At 41.4% G+C, this 23,098-nt stretch overlaps 2 protein-coding genes across 2 annotated transcripts; both read left to right on the top strand.

The window, feature by feature from the left end:
• Window positions 1-16,565: 16,565 nt before the first annotated feature.
• Window positions 16,566-18,316, top strand: LOC147455984 (uncharacterized). Its single transcript, XM_086513790.1, has 5 exons — window positions 16,566-17,039; window positions 17,376-17,456; window positions 17,607-17,762; window positions 17,975-18,103; window positions 18,149-18,316. The coding sequence occupies exons 1-5, from the start codon at window positions 16,566-16,568 to the stop codon at window positions 18,314-18,316; spliced, it is 1,008 nt and encodes a 335-aa protein (XP_086369916.1).
• Window positions 18,317-19,388: 1,072 nt separating this feature from the next.
• Window positions 19,389-19,883, top strand: LOC147455983 (uncharacterized). Its single transcript, XM_086515367.1, has one exon. The coding sequence runs from the start codon at window positions 19,389-19,391 to the stop codon at window positions 19,881-19,883; it is 495 nt and encodes a 164-aa protein (XP_086371493.1).
• Window positions 19,884-23,098: the final 3,215 nt, after the last annotated feature.

Below are 23,098 nucleotides of genomic sequence, written 5' to 3'. Positions count from 1 at the left end.
TAAAAGTGCTCTAACTTTTGATAGAAAACTCCAAATTGAGTCAGGTATAGCTAGGAAGAAGGCTTGCGGGCAATAGCACACACCTAAATCCAAACTTTTAGGGTACCCCAAGACCAATTTCCAGAAACCAAAAAAGTCACAAATTCTTGACTTTTGAGAGACCTTATCAGGGGCAAAAAGAGATAATTTGCACTAAGCCAAAGTGAGCTTGTCAAGGACTATCTTGAGAGATTTGAGTGATCTTTAATCATGATAAATCATTCACCACCAGGGTTCTCTACTCCACGTGGAGACATGACAAAAGCAAGAAACGCTGCAATGCCTTCAACAGGGGGATTGGGAGAATACCTAGAGGAGAGGCATCCTCTAATCGACAAACCAAACGTGAGATTCATAAAAGCCAATGAATCCATGAGAGTGCTTACAGATTATGCTGATGATGGCTTATACAGTTTCACAAACGGGGAGCCATACATCTTTTACAGATGTGTAGAACCCAATGCTAGAGAGTCGACCACACATAAGAACCTCTATGCCTTCACATATACAGATGCCAATGGAGTGCAAGTTTTGATGGTAGATAAGTATGGAAGAGAGTACCAACTTGTTGATCCCATTGACCTCGATAGATACACATACAAGGGTACTCCGATCTCTACCTACTTTCAACCAAAAATGATACTAGACTACATATCAGAGAGGATTCCACCGAGATTCTCTCCGAGACAAGAGGAGACAACGAGAGACGTCTTTCCAAGAGACCATGAACTGGTTAGATTACTGACTGGACCACAACGATTAAGACCATATCAAGTGGCTCAATGTGTCAAGACAAAGTACACTGGGTCAGGGGATCCATATGCTCATGTCTCACTCTTCAAACAAGTTTTGAGAGCTGAACAAATTGCGGATTTCCATGATCAGTATGACGGATTTTGGACTGACATTAGAAGGAACAGCTTTGACTTGGTTCCAACCATTGCATAGGGATGATTTTCCCAACATAGCACAACTCTTACAAGAGTTTGTAGAGGAATTCTCAAAAAGGGAAATCAAACATAACACAGTGTCCTAAATGTACGCTTTCCAACAGAAAGCGAATGAAAGAGTGAAGGAAGCTTTGCTTCACTTCAAGCAGTACATAGACAGATGTCCTGTGAGAGAGCTACCACAAGATGAGAGGTTATCAGTTCTCTTTATAGAGGGCTTGAGGAATGAAACTCTAAAAAAGGACCTACATTTGAAAGGATGAACAACGTTTGAGCAAGTCACTAGAGAAGCTCTATATCTAGTTGACAATTGCAAGGCCTACGGAGAGGTGACTGAAGATACAGACAACACAACTAGTAGTGACTCTTCTCCAAAGAGCGAACCCACCACAAAACAAGATGTTCAAACTCCTTGTGAACCAATCATTGATCGAGTGGTCGAGGGAGTGATTAGAAGAATAAACAAAGGCTACAAGAAAAACCTAAATGTACGACATCCTCAATTGAGGATATGCAATACTTGTGGAGGGGATCACCCCACTCCATGGTGTAACACTCAGCCAAAGCCACAACATGTGTTAGGCCAACAACCACAACTTCTGAATGATGGGAGAGTGATAGTGAACTACGCTCAACCAATGCATATGCCACAATCCATGAGAAACAAATACCGCATGGATGCAAATACGCTCATGTTCATAGCCATGCATTCACAGGAGTATGGTTCAAAGAACATCCTCACAAGGCAAGAACAACCATTAGCTGGATCACCACAGCTGTGAAACAAGAAGGTCCATGCTATGAGTGTGGAGGTGATCATTGGGCACGAAGTTGTCCAAACAAGGGTCCACAAATTGAATTATTTATATTCTATGAATGTTGTGGTCTAGACCATCTACGCCAACACTGTGCTAAAAATCCAGACTACAAAGGGAAATCAACAATGAATGTTGTAGGCGTGATGCCTTCTTCAAGCAGATCCGAGGTAGAACCCGCCATTCCTTTAAACGTGATGACTAGAGCTCAAGCTCAAGAAGCTGCCAAAAACAAACCAGCTGAAAAAGCCACATTGCCTATTCAAATAGAATTTGAGAACAAACCGGTAGGAAGATTCGGAAGAAAATTGTGAGGTCCCCACCCCGCCGTTTCCAATGGCGGATCTGATGGTGAACCCGGTGGCCACTAAATCTATTGCGGAAGCAAAAAAAATGGTTCAGTGTTCGACTAGCGGACGATCTCTCATCACAAAGTGAGTCGAGTTCCAGCCTACTAGCAGGGAGATCTAGCTCCACCTCGCAGGGGAAGCGTACTTGAACTATCTAGCGATCCTAAGACCCACCTTCCAAGAGGAGAGAAACCCCGAGTGCCTTTTTTCCCATGTTTCAGAGGCACGTACACTCAGGCAATGAGTATTACTAATATCGAAGTAAGCACAATGGGGACAGAGAGTTCCCGACCAATCGGGACCACCCAACTCATAGGCATTGGCAACCTGAGCCAAGCCCCCACTTTCCACCCCCACACTCACACTTCCTTGTGTGACCTAATTACTACCACAAAGGTTGTTCAACATAAACATTCCTTGTTTTAATTCCGAAGCACATTGTTCGTTAAGACAGCCCTTCAACCAGTATTGCAAACAACACCAAGACAGTATTCTAGTAAAAATTCTACTCAAACTTATTCATTAAAATTCCAATGTTCTGGAGGTACAACATCCCCTCTCCAGGGAGAGTTCACTCCTCCCGTTGTCGCCTAGCTGTCCATACAACTAGGTATGTCCACCGCATAAAAAGCACGTCATGGACACTCCCACCGCATAGAAAGCAAGTCGTGGGTTCCCACCGCATAGAAAGCAAGTCGTGGATTCAAGAGCCCTTAACGAGGAACTCTGCCCCCTGTGATTAGTAGGGGGGTCAGGACTGATTCAACATTGGAAATAAAATGAACATGTCGAGCTAAATTTTCACTAGCAGACATTCTTTCCTAATTGCAACCAGCATACCCATCAATCATTTCCTTCCTACTTTAGAACTTAATGTACAATGAATTCAATGCCGAGGTTTTCGTCGGATTTCTCCAACATGTTTGGGGATATTTTCATTCCTAACTAAACGTGTGAAATGTTAAATTAAACAACTTGAATGAAATTATGATCTACCTCTTCCATTTCTTCGTCGATGGCCCGTGAGATGGCCGGTATTTGTTCCTCCATGGGAGCTTATCCCTTCCCGTTCACCTTGCTCCTTCGTGCCTTGTGGTCGTGGGCTCCACCAAAGCGAGTCCTCTTAACCGGGGCCATTTTAAACTCACTACTTTAAGTAATTAACTTGGGGAAAAGAGCTAATGTTCGTAAGCGTCATAACAAGCCAAATGATAGATTAGCAACATCAAACAATGCCTGCTACATGAGAGATTTAGATTTTTCCATATAGCAATCATTATGGATGACACATAATCCTATGGGAACCGGCTCTAAAGATAATTACTCAGCTTACATGATTAAGAATAATAGGATTTCACTAATGGAATTACCAGAGAGATGAATTAAGCACGATTAATCTCTTTCCTAGCAATTAGAGGGTGCAGAATCACCGCATGCATAGGTGTGAGAAAAACCACCTCTTAGAGACTTAACGACAGATTAATCTTACCTTAATTATATCTTAATGCATAACAGAGATGGATCTAAATCAGCTACAATATTAATGCGTGATAGAAAGAGTGATTCTCATCAATCTACACAATTACCAGCTTACCGATTAATTTCTATGCTACCTAGTGAGAGAAAATTATAATAATCGTGCACTAATCATTAATTAAGAGTGATGAATGGCTGATAATTCAGCTATGGGATGATGATTACATAATAGAATATGGTTAAGGAGAATTTAGAGAGTAATTTTAGAGAATTGCGACTAGGAATAAGCATAATAGACGAGAAATTTAGATGGTAATGAAAAGGATTTGCAGAAAGCATTAATTAAACCGTGGTTACCGTGATTAAGGGCTGATAATCCTCTCAATTCTCTGATCTAATCGAGCTTCTTGAGGCGAGAATTCTACAGCACCTCCCTCCTTGCTTCTCGTTCAAAAGGTGTGTGTTTCGGCAGCACCTTCCCAGAGTGTTTGTAGGTGTGTGTGTGTGCACTGTGTGTGTGTGAGCATGTGTGTGTGTGTGTGTGTGTGTGTGTGTGTGTGTGTGCAGGTCTCTAAATAGGCTCCTACAAGCTGAAAATCGATTTGTGCTGCTATAAGCATCTGAGTGAGCACTCAGTCCTTGCATGGTAAGTCTAGGTCCCTACTCACCAAGTGTCAGGTTGGCCAGTTTAACTGACTCTGAGACTTAGTTACTGGCTTGGCAGCTTTCCCAGGACTCCCACAAAGCAAGAGGGCGCCCCCTAGCTGCTAAAGCTGGTCTGGAGTGGGCTGGAACTTGTTCCCACACAGCCTCGGGCCCCCAGTACCTCCCCGGACAATTTTTAGGAAATTTGGTTCTAGGCTAAAACGGGTCATACGAGTCGGATTTTGATGCCGAAAATTGCTATATGAAGCTCTAACTAAGACGTACGGGCCCGAGTACCTGCCATATTTAGCAGCCCCCCGGGTCTGAAAATGCATTTTTTTGAAATTCGGGGTACGGGTGCAGTTTTTCGAGACGATCAAAACTGGACAGGTCGGGTGACCAAAAACTTACTATTTTTGGAATTTTTTTACAAAAATTATTTTAATTCACATTTCGGAGCTTTAAAACATTCTAAACATCATGGCACTGACAGAATTTGGAAAACTGCTAAAAATAGTAACTTATTCCATTAATTTCATTTCAAGGTACAATGGTGTTCTTTTTGATCGGGGTCAGAGACCTTACAAAAATCATGGAAAGGCAGACGGGACAAAATGAAATTGAAGAGGTTGAAGGAGAAAGCGGGTTTGGAAATTGAATTGAATCAAACAAGAGAGCAACTTAGACAAGAGCAAGAAAGGAACAAAAACACAAAGGGACCTAAAGAGTCAAAGACTAACTTAGGAGGTTCAGTTTTGGTCGACAAAGTGAATGAACCTTTGGATGCAATCTTGAAAGCTTATGAAGCTAGACTAAAACCCAACCAAACCCAAGAGGATAGATGGCTAAGGTCTCCTCATCCAGGGTATGAAAAAGAGAGGTTGCAAATGTGCAAGGAGCTCATCTAGAAGGCCTAAGCTCTTATGAAACCAGTTCCAGATGCTCCCAAAACAGAGGTGCTAATCCGCGAAAAGTCCAGGAATTGGAAAGTCGTGGTATTGAAAACGAAGAGGAAGAGCCAAAAGTTGAGGCACCTCTAGATACAAGGGAAGTAGCCAATACCACAGATGGGGTGGGCTCATAAGCAGTGATGCCTATTCCAGAGGTAGAAGAACCGTGGCCACAATCCTTGTGGGAATCAATCAAAAACCGGAAAGATGGTAGTGCTACCTTACAGACAGCACCTATTCCTGAGATAAACATGGATCATGAATTTTTCCCAGGAGATATATGATCTCTATACGGGGATGTCGGGTATATCGCATCTGAAGAGAGTAAACCACGCTCTCTAAAGACTTTTCCATCTTTCATAGGAGAACACGAGACAAAAACCGAGGTTAAAATGGTACCTTATCGATGGAAAGCCACACCAAAATGATGGATACCAAAAGCTTGCATGGATTGATGTCTTCTCCTATACAATGCACACTTTATCTCTCAGAGCTACTAAAAATTAGACCGCATCTATGGGGCAAATGGGCAAACACCTGGAAAACATAGGGTTGAAATCCCTTCTCATGACCAACTTGTGGACAAAAACATGGATGACACCTCGTCGAAGAAGCGACAGACAAAGCCAGTACCGATAAATAAGGTGGGTGACCACTGTGAAGGAGACGAAGGAAAAACCACCTTACCACTTGAGTACAAAGACGTAAAGACAGTTGCCTTATTAGATAGTGGGGTAGGAATTGCCATTGCAACCAAAGAGATATGGAAAGCCTGCTCTTAGGAAAACTCGAGTGAAACTGCAATTAGCGGATGGATACATGGAAAAACCGATTGGAATATTAGAGCAAACCATTGTATCCTCGTGTGGCATCGAGTATGAGCACACCTTTTCCATAATGAAATTTGACAAGATCAACAACTTTGACATCATATTGGGCAGACCATTCATGCGTCAGCTCAAAATGGTACAAGACTGGGGCTATGACTATATCTACTTGAGACACAAAGAGGTCACAACGAAAATCAGTGTCAAGGATCATACTAGTTATAAAGATGTAGTACGAACCCCGGGGGAGGACTTAAACTCCACAATTGATTTGGAAAGCAAAGCACATATTTGGATGTATGGAGCTCCTGAGAGGAGAAGTCTCAGAAAGCAAGATTGCATCCTAGAGCGTTTAGTAAAAGATGAGGCATATGTACCAGAACCTTTTCCAGAGGAGTTATTTGAACCCTTTGGATGGGATCAAATACTGGCCACTCTTGATGTGTGTGTGAATGAGGTGACCCCGACTAAATTCTGTGATGAGGAAGGGTATGATATAACTCCCTTATTTACGATAAAGGTGTTGAAGGAAGCTAACGAGGTTTGTGAGTGTGAAAGCAAAAAATGTGAGACAGATAGCCACACCATGGAGCATGATGCCAAAGTGCAAATGAAGGAAGTAGAGCAACCACGAGAATATGTCAGCATTGACATACCTGAAGAATCGGTAAAAGCTGTTTCAAAGAAGATGACTCCAGAAAAAGTGCAAATGAAAGTAGATGAAGGAGAAAATCTTCCAAGTTCAATGGAAAATCTTCAACAAACGCAAGATCAAAAGAAGAACAGGGACAAGGAAGAAGATCGATTGTCTCCTACGACGATCAAATTCAGCATAAGCGGGGAAACAGGACTCAAAATCACATGTTCAGCTGTGATAGATCCAGAAGCAACAAAGAATCTAATGAAATATGGAACTTGGATCATGATGGGAAAGCCACCAATCATGGAGCTAGCGGAGATCGTGTACACAAGTTCAGAAATTCCAATGCCTAGATTTGGAGTGGCAGAAGCCATACTCAAATTGAGTATTGGGGAGTATAAAGATACTTTCCACATAATTGACTCCCATCATATCAAAGAGAGTCTGGTCCTGACAGAAAGCTAGAGGAACATCTTCTTTCAACAACAACCAAAATCTTTAGAAACAACACCATCAACAACCCAAAAAGCACCTCAAATCCATGCAGAGAAGAAATCGCCAACCATCGTGGAAAAATTTCAAGCAAAGATAAAATTTGAAGTATATAAACATTGCAAGATGACCTTATCTTCAAGGACCCTACATCAAACTTCCAATGAAGCTTCTACATCAAGAGCCAAACCATCAACAATGCAATGGAAACCAAAGCAAAAAGTCTATCAACCAAAGTTTCCATCACAAAAAAGAATACATAAGAAACCGAAGAATATCAACCACGTGCTAGTATCCAAAGATCACATCCAAGTCAAAGACCCAGTTTGGATACATGAAGCACAAGTTCAGCTTCAACAACAAAAGGTGATAGGGTGGGTAGCATCAAATGAGTCAATCACTTCTCAAGGATACTTCCAAGGAAACGCTAATGTTTGGGCCAAAAAGCCTAAAGTAACAGCCTGAATCTACTCATCTCAATCAAAGAGTTCTACAAAGAGCAAGATGAACTATAAATGCAAGACAAACAACTCAATCAGGAGAAAGAACTACCACAAAAGGCAAAAGCAAAAATCAAAGCAAGAAGGAATGCGACAAGTTTGGGTACCAAAGTCAGACTTAAATCAAGCTACCCAACAACGGGTGAAGTAGCGAATGATTCCAGTCAAGCTACTGGAAGCACAAGGATTTTATGAAGGTAACACTCAAATATGGTTACCAAAAGGTGTAGCTCAATTTGGAACATCCAAGACAAATCATGCAGCACAAGTTTCTATCCAAAGGCAAGCAATGACAACCAAGAGCCAACAAAAGCCAATTGCAACAAAGGCTGCTACAATCTCTAGATGGATACCTCATCATCAAATCCAAAGTCAAGGCTTCTACAAAGGAAATCATCAAATATGGATGCCAAAGCCTAGTGTCCATCAAATTATAGAAGAAGATAAAATACAAACGACGGTCACACAAGGACCAAAGGCAAGATGGGTTCCAAAATCTCTTGTCGAAACTCAATCTCGAAGAACCCACATACAGATTCAATCGCTTCTCATGCAAGATAACACAAAGGCTACATCAAGCCCTATTTGAGTTGAAGGACTTGTTCCACAAAGTAGTGTGAACATACGACAAGCAAGTCAAGAGGAGCCAAAATATGCCAACCTACTCGACAAAATGGTGGCATCCAAAGACCAACACAATGGAAGAGGCCTAAATTTCAAGAACTTATGGAATTGGGTTTTTGTCCTTGAACAGGTAAGTCCAAGTCGCCATTAAAAATACATGGCATAAAAGTCAAAGTCGAGCAGCTAAGCTACTAAATGAGCGAGGCGTTAGTCCCAATCCTTCATGTAATATTCTTTGTGGTTTAAGCGTCTTAGTTATTTTAGGTACTGCTCAAGCTGGAAGAGTTGAGCATAATTACGTTATGTCGCTCATGCTGGTATAGGTGAGCATAAGTGTCAAAATCATTATAGTATAGTGGTAAGTAAAGAAGGAAGTCCAAAAGACACTCACACACTCAACACAGTGAGGTATGAGTGGAGAAGCTTCTACGTCAGAAACCCTTCTTGGAAACATGGAAGCTATTGAGACGTCCTTTGATGTCCCACGTGCTACATTTTTTCCTTGAAGCACCCATCAACTCTATCTCTTACACTACATGCTTTTCTTTGACAAATTTCTTGTATGCATATAGAGTGTCCCATAATTGGCACTTACATTAGGCACTCTTCCTTTGTTTCTCCCAAGCACTCACCTTACATGACAAGTACTTCAAGTCCATATGATCACGAGCATATACCAAAGGCACTTACCGGTGTCGAGAAATTTGTGGTCTTGCCGGGAAAGCACCGGGCTTATGGCTGTGCGAGTTTGTGAGAGAACTAAAAAAAACTATATGAAGGAGTTAAACCATAGATGCCATGAAGACTAGGGTTTGGACGGAAGTGCAATCAAAGAAGTCCCACTCTTTCTCTCTTGCACTCACACACACAAAGAAAGAACACAAAAGGGAATGTCAAAATAACACAAAGATGAAAACATCAAGGCTATGGTCATATCGTATCATAAGTAGTATGAAAGAGTTAATAGATGAGTTAATGGCATTCAATCTTGGCTGACCAAATAGGCTACGAATTGTTCTTTGGAATTGTAGTTTTGTGCTTACCATAATATATATATTTTGTCTAGTGATTGGGATTAATTGTGTATACAAATCCTCTTGGTTCATAGCAAGATAACTACGCTTACGTCAAAAGAAAAGTTATAGTCTATGAGAGGTAGTATAATGGGATCTGGTGATAGAAGTATTTCACTGAGCCTTTCTGGGCCAAAGAGAAACACTATACGTTGTTGAAAGTGTATTTTATGGCTAATCCATACGTTAATTCTAATAGATTGTACACAGTGAAAGCGATAGAAATTATCATCATGTGGATTATTCATCTAGGATAGTATGTGAGAAATGTAGATATAAGAGAAGAGAAGGGAAGAGAAGAGAAGAGAGTTTCCGTCCCAAGCCCTATTCTTGCCCGTAGGCAATAAGTATACTGCGGGGAGAGATGTACTTGTAGCAAGGAGAACCTAAAATTTGTAGAGAGGATGAATTACTAATAGTGAGAGAGATAGATTTGGTTAAGAATATGAGATTATATATATATATATATATATATATATATATATATATATATATATATATATATGTTGGATTAGAGATGAAAAAGAAACAACAAGAAATCAAGAAAACATCAATGTAGAACATATCTTACTTGACAAACCCTTCGACACCATTATTGACGGAGAGAGAAGAAGAAGGGAAAATTCAACTTTGATTGATATGCCAAGTCCAAGACCTTGTTTGATTAGATTTGATCTTTCAAGGATAGCATGCAAGAATGGCTAGTCTTCCTCTAGAAGAAAGTGTAGGCTTAGGCTTATGTTAATGGGTAAGTACAATTTGGCATTACTACTCATGAATTCCTCTCATTAATGGCTTGAATGCTTGAGTTCTTTTCAAGGAAGAAGAGGTCCCCTTTTATAGGTTAAGGGAACCCCCAAGGGTTTACACAAGAAGATAGGAGCCAGTGTGAATAGAATCTGGAAAAGTTGGAAATGAGCTGTCCCTGCATGATGTGGGCAGACTGGGGTCTAGTATTTTGATCATATCTCGTTTACCGTGGCTCCAAATAAAAAAGTAAAAACATGGGCAAAAACTTCAGCTCATTAGCTACGATTTTCACTTTAAAATTGTTTTCCAATTCGGATTGGAACCTTGTGTACAAAAATCATCAAAATAGGGTCCATTTCTGGCAACAAAAGTCTTCCTGTGGTCCCCTTAGGCTAGACTTTCATTTGATTCCAAAGGACGCCTCATGTCATATGAAAGCATGACATTGATTCTTGATAAATTTTTTTAATCATGTTTACAATAATGCATTAAAATAAGTGCATCCTTGAAATCATGTCACCTAGTGTCCCACTAGGATTTGATTCCCTCCTAGTAGCTATTTAAAAAGAAATATAAGAAAAATATGAAAAATACATAGAATATATATATATTGGATTTTACCTTAGATATAGAATCTAGCTAGGGTGTGAGAAGATAATGAGATAGTAGAAATAAAGAATGAATGCTTGTTACCCCAAGTTAAAGAGGCGGAGCTATTGATGCTTTTCCCATAGTATTTTCTGATGGTAAAGTAAGAATAGGTTACCCTTAAGAAAAATAATAGGATGAGATAGAAGGCTTATTATTATACTTAAATATGCATATGTACATTATAGAAAATATAACTATGTATCTAAAAAGTTACAAGATAACTCTTGTAGCATGCGTTCCCACTATGTACATGTCATAGTACCACACCGGGTTTTTCCCTTTTGTCATCTGGGTTTTAAGGCCCTAATCTAGAAACTCTCATCATCAACTTCTTGTATATATTCCTTCTACATCATCAATAAGGAAATGGCTACCCAAATCAATTGACAACAACTTGGAGCAAAAACTGCAGGTCCCCAGATGCTTATCAAGAGAATCTTTTATCTAAAAGGGCAACAATGTCAAAGCTCCATCAAACAATGGCAAGTCAACGAATGGCCTACAACGACAAGCAATGAAAAATTTAGCAAGCGAGCTTTCCACAACAACCATATGTAGCTCACACAATGCTTCAACATTGGTGACCTATTGCAGAAAACTCAAATTGCAGTGGACCTTGAAAGAAAATCCATCATAAAGTCCACGCCCCAAAGAGGTTCAATTTTGTAATCTCAGACACATCAACATCCATCTTCCCAGCGGCCAAGACTGGCAACAAAGAGGAAAATGTGCAACAAGAACAAAAGTTGCCTCAACAATCACGCTCAAATCATGTATCAACAACACGAAAGATATGAATCACTCAAGGAAGGGGGGAGTGTGATCATTGACAAAGCACTTCCCAAGTTGAAGACCAACCTTGAAGACAAAGTTGAAGACAACCCTATGACAAGACTGCACAAGGTCGTGTCAAGGGAAGGCACAAATTAGGAAGGGGGGAATGTTTGAGGATAAATCAAACGGGTGTCCAACTGGTCAGGCACGTAGCCCGACACCACATTTGTAGTCTATTATTTTGTTCGAGCTAGTGTAGTGATACTCTGTGTAAATCCTGATTCCAAAGTAATGGATCAATTCCCTGATTTGTAATAATGTAATGATATTTGTAAGGTCCATGTAAACTGGACACTAGCCATTTAGAATGTCCTAGGTATAAAGTTCAATAACCTTAATGTGAAAGGAGGCTTATCTTGAGAAGAAGAAGGGAGCTCAAAAAACGTACGCTCAAGCTACGAGCTGCTCCATCTTGTAATCGGCGCAACTAATGATTTGATAATCCGTTTTCAATTCAGAAACTTGCATTGTGTTCCTCTCTCTTTTCTCTTTCATTCAAGTGTAAGCATTGTCAGTTTTGATGTGGTTCGTGATTATGTGTCTGTGGGCGACCTTTCTAGATAGTTCTGTTGCAGTTTTTAGGACCTTTTTCATGATGGATTGTGATTTTGGTACCTTGTTGTATTGCGACTAGACTTGTTAGGATAGTGCCCCTAGGTGTCCTAGACCTCCTCCTAAAGTTTCGTTGCATTTCGAGTCCGTTCGAGTGCCGAAATGGCGTGATGACCTAGAGCTGTGAGAAAGGACATAAGCAGATTTCCCTGATCGTTGAGTGTTGGTTTTCTTGTAGAGTTAGTGTGTTTGCTTGTTAAGGTTCACTTTGTGAGATTGACGATCTCATAGAGTCTTCGTGCCCCATCCGAGTCACTTTTCCTGAGTATTGACATTATGTTAGTGCCAGAAAGCTATGCTGCAGACGCCCGTCGTGGCGACCCGCTAACAGTGTACAAGGCACTTGAAAAGAAAAACAAGGACTTAGAACTGGAATTAAAGCTTGAACAGTCACAACGCAAAGACGTGGCACTTATGCGGGTTCAAAGAGAGGAGGAGCTCCTAAAGGAGATACCAGAACTCAAGCGGATAAATCAGCTCCTCAGAGATAGAAAGCCAGACATGCAGGAAGAGGCAGGCACTTCAGAGCGGCAACAAATAGACATTCCCTCGGTCTCGTTTACTGAGTTTGAGACGCAGTCCACAAAAGAGCCGAGTGGTGATGAATATTTTCAGATTCACGTCACAGATGCAAATATAGTGCCAATGGTCCAGCTATCAAAAGCTGAAGAAGACGCACTGAAGGAGAAGATCACCTTAGAGGTGGATGAGCAGTGGAAGGCCGCTATGGATTGGGAGTTAAGAGTTCTACACTCTGTCAATGTCACTCAACTCACTCCCAATCAAATCAACGCTCAATGGCACCAACTATCCATGCCGTACCCTCTCATCAAAGTAGAACTTTTATAGGTGTTAACGCTACACCTCGGTGGAGTAGGATTTTGACTTTAAAAGTGACTATGTAATGAACCTTAATATGGGGTGTGTCTTTTGGGATCTTAAGTGTAGGGATGTTTATTTATGTCAAGAGGTGTTCGGCAATAGGTAGTTCACGTTACGATGATGAAGAGGATGTGATGGCAGACTCGTGCAGTATTAAGGAAGTGTAGAATGTTTTGTCAGCATTGTTGTCTTCTTTCTCTTTCTGTATTATCATCAATGTAGTATTCTAAATGCATAATGGAAGTAGCGAGTCTTTCCAGAGTATGTCTGCGAGTCTGTACTAAAGTGTGCAGCGATGGCGGAATTCTGTGAATGTTCAGAGTGTTTGTCAGACTATTTGTCAGAGTTAAATGATGTTTAAATGGGAGAGTTAAGAGCAATAATACACTGCGATCACGGTGTTGGTGACGTGTGTTCATGGTCGAAGTTACTCTCTTCTTTGAGAAGGTGGAGTGCCAGGATGAAGTGGAATCGAAAAGGCATCGGCAGTTATTATGACAGTTTGGTTTTGAAGAGGTCAAGTGCCATTGGGTAATCAATTCTGGATAATTTACCACAGCCATCACATTCTTATTTGACAAGCTTGGCTGCGAGGCAGCGGGAGTTGCAGCAACAGCAGGAACAACATGAAGCAGGACAGAAGAATCGTGAAGACAGAGGTGTCCAAGTTGACAATTTGGAGGAAGCATTAGAGCCGAGTACGGAGGATTTAGAGGACATTGAGCAATATGGGGGAATTTTCAATGAGGCTGAGGAGAATAGGCCATTAGCCCCAAGATATGTTGGAGGTGAAGTGTTGCAGCAATTGTTTCTAACAAGGAGAAGATTAGAACATGACCCTCTGGGCATTGGTGGAGATATTCCACGGCAACCAGTAATACCGGGATCATCATCATCATCCTCAGCAGGGCAATTATCTCCAAATCCGCAAAGGAATATGGTGGCAACGGCTAGAGCAGATTTTGCATCAAGTTCGGGACCTTCTTAAGGAAATCCAAACAGGACCCTGATTGCCACGTAGCTCAATTTGACACAAGATGGCAGGCAAGAGGATTTGATGGAGTATATGATGCAGCAGCCAAAATGCGACAATTCCAAGCGACATTGGAGGGAAAATCCATGCAATGGTTGAGTAATTTCAATGTGGGACATTTTGTGGATTATGATGCATTGAGAAATGCATTTCTGAACAGATTCCGAAAGGAGAAGACACCAAATGATGTGCTTAATAAAGTGAAGGGCATTGAGCAGAAAAAAATGTTTGTTGAGGATTATACTCAGAGGTTTAATCAGTACTTGAATAGGCTTACCTATGCAGAGAGGCCTACAGATGAAATGTTAGCCGCATATTATATGAATGGGTTGCGGAAAGAATTGCAGAATGCAGTTGCTGGGGTTGATGTTGGAGCAGGATTGGATAATTTGGTGGCAACTGCCACAAGGGCAGAAAGAGGTTTGGAGTTCTTAACCCAGGTTCCTCTATAAAGAAGTCCAAAAATAAGGAGAAAAAGGGTAAAAAGAAGAAGAGATCAGCAGATGACAGTAGTAAGGATGAGTCAGATTCCAATTCAGATTCGGATACGGATACAGATACAGATTCAAATTCAGATTCGGGTAGCAATTCAGAATCCGATGAGAGTTTAGAATCAGATTCTGATTCAGAGAAGGAGGACAAGAAGAGGAAGCATAAGAAGAAGGGTAAGAAGAAGGCCAAAGGGAAGTCTAAGAGTAGTACATTGTAAATGATGGTAGAGAAGAAATTGAAAAAGTTGGGTGTCAAGCCGGAGTCATCTACCAGGAAGCTCCATTGTGACATTTGTGGAAAAAGATGGTCATGTTACACCTAATTGCTGGTATAATCCAAATTTTCGAGGACCAATCCCAGAGAGGATTCAGCAAAATTTTGCACAAGAAAGTGGAGTCTTTCCGGATACAAGTGGACAACAAAAGGTATTTAATAATCTGGGATGGTAGAGAAATCAGCAGCCATTCTCGGGGTGGAGACCACCTTAGAATCAGAATCAAACATTTTGAGGAAATTTCATTCAAGGATTTTGACCAAGGTTTGGAGAATATCAGAATTTTAGGCCATGGGGAGGAAATTGGAATCAACAGCAAAACTGGCAGCAGCCACAGGGGTGGCAACAACCACAAAATTGGAATCCACAAGGGTGGAATCCCAAATAGGGAATGCGCAGGTAGCACAGTTGCCTGCACCACCAGCACAACAGGAAGCAGAACAAAGGAAGCGGCTCAGACAATTTAGTTGGTGTTGAGGTTTTTCTGGATCACAAAGCGAATACGGTTTCGATAAATTGTCCTTTAGAATGTAGTCCCTCAAAGGATATGTGGGAAGATTTGGATAGTTTGGTAGTAACACGTTCAAAAGCACATCTTAAACCACCTCTAGATTGGGAGGAGCAAAGAGATGTAAGAGATGAAGCAGTTGAGGAAGTTCATAAGTTGGGTCCTAATGAGACAATTTCTAAAAGATGCGAAAGCAGATGCAAAAAGTGGTCAATTCTGAATTACAGTTAGCAACATTGTTTGAAGAACTGCTAAATACTCCTATGCACTTTACATTGGATCAGTTGCTTTTGTTGGTACCAATTTTCCGAGATAGGTTTTATTCTGCAACCAGGATGACAAAAGTCCCCATGACTTCAAATGCATTGGAGAAATCGATTGGGAGTTATCAAATTAATCCAAATGATGTGGATTTCACTATACCAACTATGCAGCTCGAGTTTGATGGCCGTGTGTTTCCAGAATTTATGTTGAATGGTGGATCCGGGGTGAATATTCTGTCAAAAAGTGAATTTCAGAAGATGACAAATGTGAAGTTGGAGCCTGCACCATTTCAAGTGCGGATGGCGGACCAGCGCAGAGTGCAGCCTATTGGAGTGTTGAGATGTAAAACTCTTAAAGTTCATGGATTGTCTTTTACTGCAAATTTCGTGGTGCTGAAGATGCAAGATGCTGGTAATGCTTATTCTATGTTGTTGGGTAGACCATGGTTTAAGTCAACAAAGCTTAAACAGGATTGGGAAAAGAATGAGGTCATTTTGAAGAAGGGTAAAAATTCAATGAGGATTCCGATGAGTTCCAAGAAGCAGTTTTTGACATCGATGAAACCAATGCTGGCTCAGACTATGAATTTAGCTAAGGAAGTTGAAGATGATGAGGAAGCATGTTTTATAGAGGCTAATACTACAGTGGTTCCAATGTTTGAAGTGGATGTTGTGAAGATTGTTGAGAAGTATGTGAATCAGGGAGAGTTGAAGAAGTCAACTAATAAGCTAGAAGCAGCAGATGCAGATCTGAAGTCAGGCAAGAAGTCAGAGAAGAAGTCACAAATTGGTCATAGTAGTGCAGAAAAGGATTAGGATAATTCAGAAGGGGATATTGCACCAAAGGAGGCAATCCTCAGAGCAGAGTTTCTTTATGATAAATTGATGGAGAAGGTTGCCAGAGTCAAAGAGGATGAATTGCAGGATCTTGATTTGGGATCTCAAGGGAGTCCTAAAGTTGTCAAAATAAGTGTTCATTTGGATGATGCATTTAAGGAAGAATTGAAGCAGTTGTTGACAGAGTTTATTGATGTTTTTGCTTGGGATTATTCTGATTTGAAGGGCATGGATCCGGATGTGTATAAGCACAAAATCAACTTGAAGGAGGATGCAGTTCCAGTGATTCAGCAGAGATATAGAATGAACCCCAATTATGCTAAGCATGTTAAAGAGGAGTTGGACAAGCTTCTCCAAGTGGGATTTATAGTTCCAATTGATCAAGCAGAATGGTTGTCACCTATAGTGGTGGCTCCCAAGAAGTCAGGGAAGATCCGTGTTTGTGTGGATTACAGGAAGTTGAATGCAGCAACCATTGCAGATCCATTCCCATTGCCATTTGTGAATTCAATTTTGGATGATGTAGCAGGACATGAGATGTACAATTTTCTTGATGGATTTTCAGGGTATAATCAGATTCGGATGGCAGATGAGGATGTAGCTAAGACAATATTTATTACTGAGTGGGGAGCTTTTGCATACACAATGATGAGTTTTGATTGAAGAATGGACCCCCTTCTTACTCAAAAGCAGCATTTAAGACATTTGAACCTTATTTGACAAAGTTCATGAGGATTTTTATGGATGATTTTTAGGTATTTGGTGAGAAGATTAACCATTTGAAATATTTGAGGAAATGTTTGGAAAGATGTCGATTGTTTCGGATATCTTTGAATCCATATAAGTGTGCAACTGCAGTCCAAAGAGGGAAATTGTAGGAATATCATTTCTAAAGAAGGGATTTCCATAGATTTAGACAAGATCAGTGCAATTCAGAAGGTAGTAGCATCTGTTAATGTGAAGGAGGTTTCTAGGTTAATGGGACAGATTAAGTGGCATAATTAGAATTTGAGGTATTTGGCATATGTCAGTGCACCTTTGACTCATTTGACAAAGAAGGATATTAATTTTATCTGGGGATATGCTTAGGAAAAGGCTTTTCAGTGTTTGAAAAAGATGGTAGTGGTATCACCTATTATTCAATCTCCACATTGGCAGTTGCCTTTCCATGTGTTTGTGGATGCATCGGATATTGCAGTAGGAGCAGCGCTGATGCTGGAGAAGATCCGCAGATGGTTCAGACCAGTATATTATGCAAGTCGGATTTGAAACCGACTAAGAAGAACTATATTGTTACGAAGCGTGAGGCTTTAGGGATGCAATTTGCCTTGGATAAATTTCGACATTACTTGTTGGGGAATAAAGTGGTTTTCCATGTGGACCATCAAGCACTTATCTTCTTAGTTAAGAAGCCAAAGATGGAGGGTAGACTTTCCAGATGGATGCTTTTGTTGCAGGAGTTTGATTATACAGTGTTGAATACACCAGGGAATCAGCATGTAGTGGTGGATTATCTTAGCGGATTGGAGCATTTTGAGGAGACACCAGGAGTGTCAGATCAGTTTTCAGATGCGGATTTGTTTTTTGTATAGGGGCAGAATTTTGACAATTGGTATGACTAAATGTTGAAGTTTTTGACAAATGGAGTGCTGCCTTCTAATATGTCATCAGATCAAAGGAAGAAGTTTGCATTGAGGAGTAGGCCATTTCTGATTATTGCTAGAGCATTGTATAGAAAGGGAGCAGATCAGATCATCAGGAGATGTGTACGTGATGAGCAGCAGAAAGCGGTTTTATAGGAAGCACATTGTGGAACAGCAGGAGGACATTTTTTTGGAGAAATAACAGGGAGAAAGATCATGCAAGCTGGCTTGTGGTGGCCATTGTTGCTCAAGGATTCACATCGGGATGTCTGCAATGTCAAAAGATTGGACAACCTACTTCAATGGGTAGGCTGCAGGATCACCCAGTTTTACCACTTGAGCCATTTTAAAAGTGGGGATTAGATTTTGTTGGGCAAATATCACCGAAACCTAGCAGAACAGGAGCAAGATACATTTTGGTTGCAACAGACTATGCTACCAAATGGGTGAAAGCAGTATCTTTGAGGGATAATAAAGCAGCAAGTGTGGCTAGATTTTTGTATACAAACATTATGACGAGATTTGGATGTCCCATTGAGTTAGTGTCAGATCAGGGTGTGCATTTTTTGAATTCAATAATTGCCGAGTTGACAGCTACACATATGATTTTTCACAAGAAGTCAACTCCATATCATCTGCAGGCAAATGGTCAAGCTGAGAGTACAAACAAGGTGCTAGTGAGAATTCTAAAAAAGATTGTCTCAGAAAATAGAAAAGATTGGGATGACAAATTGGACTTAGCTTTATGGTTGTTTCGTACAACATATAAGGTTGCCACATGGATGACACCTTTCAAATTGGTTTATGGGATTGAGGCTGTTGTTCCCATTGAGTATGGGATTCCAAGTCTGAGATTGGCAGTTCAACATAGGCCGAGTCCTGAGGATTCTGTGTTGCATCGACAGAGGGAGTTGTTGAAGTTGGAAGAGGATCCGATTCATAGTGCATATGCAACAGGTATTGGACAAAAGAGACGACAAGCTTGGATGACAAGGCAGGTTAAGTTCAATATTTTTTAGAAGGGTGATTGGGTGATGTTGTACAATTCCAAGTTGGGACCACACCCAGGAAAACTGAAGTTAAGGTACTTTGGGCCTTATCAAATTGTAGAAGAATTAGTCCAAGGAACATTCAGATTGAGGGATGTTTTTGGTACACATGTTGTGAAACCGGTCAATGGCTTTAGGATGAATAAATTTTATGGCAAGATTCCTGAGACTCAAGATGGATGGTAAACAAGGCTGAGGAAATTGGAATGAAATGGGTACAACCAGTGTTGGAGTTCAAGGAGGACTCTTTGGGGAACACTGACAGCCATAGAGTGTCCAACAGTGGGTTCATGTTGCAGAATGTGGTCGGATTTGGTTTTGACAAAAGTGTGGTGTTGGAGAAAATCCATAGCGAAATTGCATTGGGTGGCATTGTCCACGGGTTATGTCATCAAGGAAGTCACCAGTTTACGACGCGGAATGTTTTTAAGGGAGATTCCCTTGAAGCGAGTGGTCCAATCAACACAAGTGTGCGGGGTATTAACACGCAATTTCAGAATAAGGACCATCATGGGGTGGTCAACGCACAATTTAAGGTGAAAGGCCACACTCATTTTGCATGCATGTATCCTGCGTTCTTCGTCAAAAGAATTTTTACCATTGTGCGTGAGCTTCCTATCACCTTTGACGCCATGTCTTTTGAAAGCTTCAAAAAATCTGCAGTGCCTAAATAGCAGGAGCTAGGTGAGGAGGAGATGACGCAAACTCGTTCGATGAAGATGGCCATGGCGGAGCTGTTACGCCCCCGCAGAGAAAGTATTCAGAGCGTGGAGGAAAGTGAGGGGGCAGAATCCACTGGAGACGATGTTGTGGAGGAGATGGAGGTCGATGAGATATTCTACGTTCATGATCGTGATACAGAGGTATGGCTACGCCGGGTTGGCCTTTATGAGTATGCATGTTTACCATGGGCACTTTGGGAGAAGAACGAGTTTGCAGAACCGCAGATTTGCCACCTTAGGGAAAATGTTGGCTATATCATGGAGGGAAAGGACTTTTCCTTAAAGTTGGTGGCAGAGGTATTCAAGGTTGCTCACAATCCTTTGCACAAGGTAAAGAAAATGACAGATGCGATGATTTGGGCAGCCAGAAGGCAGTAGGGCTTATTATATGGTGCGGAATTGTCGCAAACTCCGCAGTACTCACTTATTTTGGTATTTGGATAGGGTTTGTTTGTTGGTGAAAAATGCCTATATGTCCAAAGAGGCGTTTGCCCCAATTAATCATGCAGAACGAGGGCAGAAGGTGGATTGGGCATCCTTCATTTTTTACAGACTGCAGCTTTCAGAGCCAAGGGATAAAAGAAGGTCACCGTCTGTTACCAAGGTAGCTCCTTACTTGCAGGCAATTTTCTCCTATGTGCTGCAGATACCTCTCACACCCACACCACAGAGCTTTGTTAAGAGTCCATATGTGCAGAGCTTTAGTGATGCAAAGCGTCAGAAGTTGGATTGGATATGCCTAGTATGGACAAGCTTAAATCTGAATTGGGCCAAGGAAGTAAGTCAGCATCTGGCACAGATGAAAAGGTGCAGTCATCAGGGAAGGTCACTCTTTTCCCTTCTATGATAGGATTGCCAAAAATTGACACCAAGAGCTGTACCATAACTCTGTTTCCGCGGAAGGTTTGCAAGGGTTCATGGGAATAGACCTCGATGACACAAGTCATTAAAACAACCCCTTTTTCTAAACCTGCAAGTGTTAAGTTGGATGGGGTGTTCTCAGTTCAAGATGCTGTTCAGAGTTTGTCGGACTTGAATTGGTATATCTGCAATCAGGAGGCTATGATCCTCACCCTCGAGATACAAAAGTCTGAGGGGGAACGCATTGATAGCTTGGAGTGTGAAGTCGGTCATCTATAAAGCCGGGTGGATGAAGTATTGAAGGAGAAGACATTATTACAGAAGGAGTTAGCTCAGGTCGGTGCGGATGTGCGTAATCGGATTTTTGAGATGGCAAGAACTACACAAGCGTTTCAGATATGGGCAGATGGGCTTAAGGAGTCCACAGAGAACCAGTTTCATGAAGTGGAGGATAACATTGCACATCTTATTGTAGATAATAATTTCTTGATGAATAGATTAACTCCATTGGTGGATCTGGAGAGGGCCACTTTGGATGGCCAGGGTGTCATAGGTGTGTTGATGTCTGATGCAGATGTGGATGTTTTGAAGAAAGAGGTGTTTGATTACACCAAGGAATTGTGGCACCAAGTAGTAGGTCTTTTTCAAGAACACATGGAGAAGCCGATTGATAAGTACAAGTCGTGGTTTGAAGCTGCTGCATAAGGTCCGCGAGGAGAATGTCGAGTTGCGTGAGCGGAAGGCTGAATTGGAAATGCAATTGGAATCAATCCGCAAGCAGTTGATGGAGCAACAAACTAGTATTCAAATGGGAGCACAAGCTGCAAATATGCAGAAACTACATGAGAGTAACATGGAGACAGTTGCAGAAGGTTCAATTCTTGTGTTTGATGTGGATGCAAAACCGCTGGCAGTACTATCACCTATGGTAGAGGATGCAATTGTTGAAGTGGAGCAGAAGCAAGGACTGAATGCAGAAAATCAAAGTGGTTGAACATGGATCAAGGGATCATGGGTCCGAGATCAGCCTATGGCTCAAGCCATCGGGCTGTGCCAAGTGTTAAGGCTACACCTCGGTGGAGTAGGATTTTGACTTTAAAAGTGACCATGTAATGAATCTTAATATGGGGTGTGTCTTTTGGGATCTTAAGTGTAGGGATGTTTATTTATGTCAAGGGGTGTTTGGCAATAGGAAGTTCACATTACGATGATGAAGAGGATGTGATGGCACATTCCTACAGTATTAAGGAAGTGTAGAATGTTTTGTCAACACTGTTGTCTTCTTTCTCTTTTTGTATTCTCATCAATGTAGTATTCTAAATGAATAATGGAAGCAGCGAGTCTTTCCAGAGTATGTCTACGAGTCTGTACTGAAGTGTGCAGCGATGGCGGAATTCTGTGAATGTTCAGAGTGTTTGTCAGACTGTTTGTCAGAGTTGAATGATGTTTAAATGGGAGAGTTAAGGGCAATAATACAACAGGTAAAAGAAAGGTTGTACAAGGATATGAAAGAATATGGCGCAAATAAAGACAACCAAAGTGGCGGTTAAGCTGGTTGAACAAGAATCCGAGATACCTGATTCTGTTCACAAGAGCACCTACAGCCTTGAAGGACATGGCAAGCACGTGAAGCACTGTAGAAGAAGAGGCCAACTTGGCTCAACTTCCTCAGGCTGCCAGCTCCGGAGAGAGGCCAAGCGATAGAGGAATACATGGTGAAAACCCTAACGGGCACCATGTCATTCTTCAAGAGTCTGCCAGATCTCTCCTGTGCAATGTTATATAAGATCTGTAGGATGCTACTCATATGCATACAAGTTTTCAATGAGCCTGAGCAGACAGGAGCCCCATGGCTCTCATTCTTGCATGTTCGTGGAGCTTCAGCGTTGGCTCGTAGGCTAAACCACCATTGTCTGGCGGACTTTTGAAAGTGCATAGCTACATGGCGTAGCTTAGAGGACTCCGTGAAGCCCTCATCTCCAAACGCCGCATCGAATTCTTGGATAAAGGCCAAGACTTTGTCCGTAGCACCAAAGGTACCATCATAGGTAAGGAAAGAGATGCTCTTCCCTCCCTCTTTGAATTTCTTCAGCTTGGACGACCTCTTCCATGCGGCATAGGATTTCCTATGGCCTCTTCTTTTTGATGGTTCAAAGGTTGCACCATCACTTTCTTCAGAAGGTGAAGAATTTGAAGAAGGTGGAGAAGAGGGTGACCTCTTTCTCGCCTTTTTCTTGTCTTGATCTTTGTCGTCTTCACCATAGATTTCATAAGAGGAAGAGGATGAAGAATATGGAGAAGAGGGT

Source organism: Adiantum capillus-veneris, chromosome 6, assembly GCF_014529385.1.
Source record: "Adiantum capillus-veneris isolate H3 chromosome 6, ASM1452938v2, whole genome shotgun sequence".
In the NCBI taxonomy this organism is placed as follows: domain Eukaryota; kingdom Viridiplantae; phylum Streptophyta; class Polypodiopsida; order Polypodiales; family Pteridaceae; genus Adiantum; species Adiantum capillus-veneris.
Note: the sequence above shows the minus strand (reverse complement) of the source record. Positions and strands in the feature narration are given on the sequence as shown.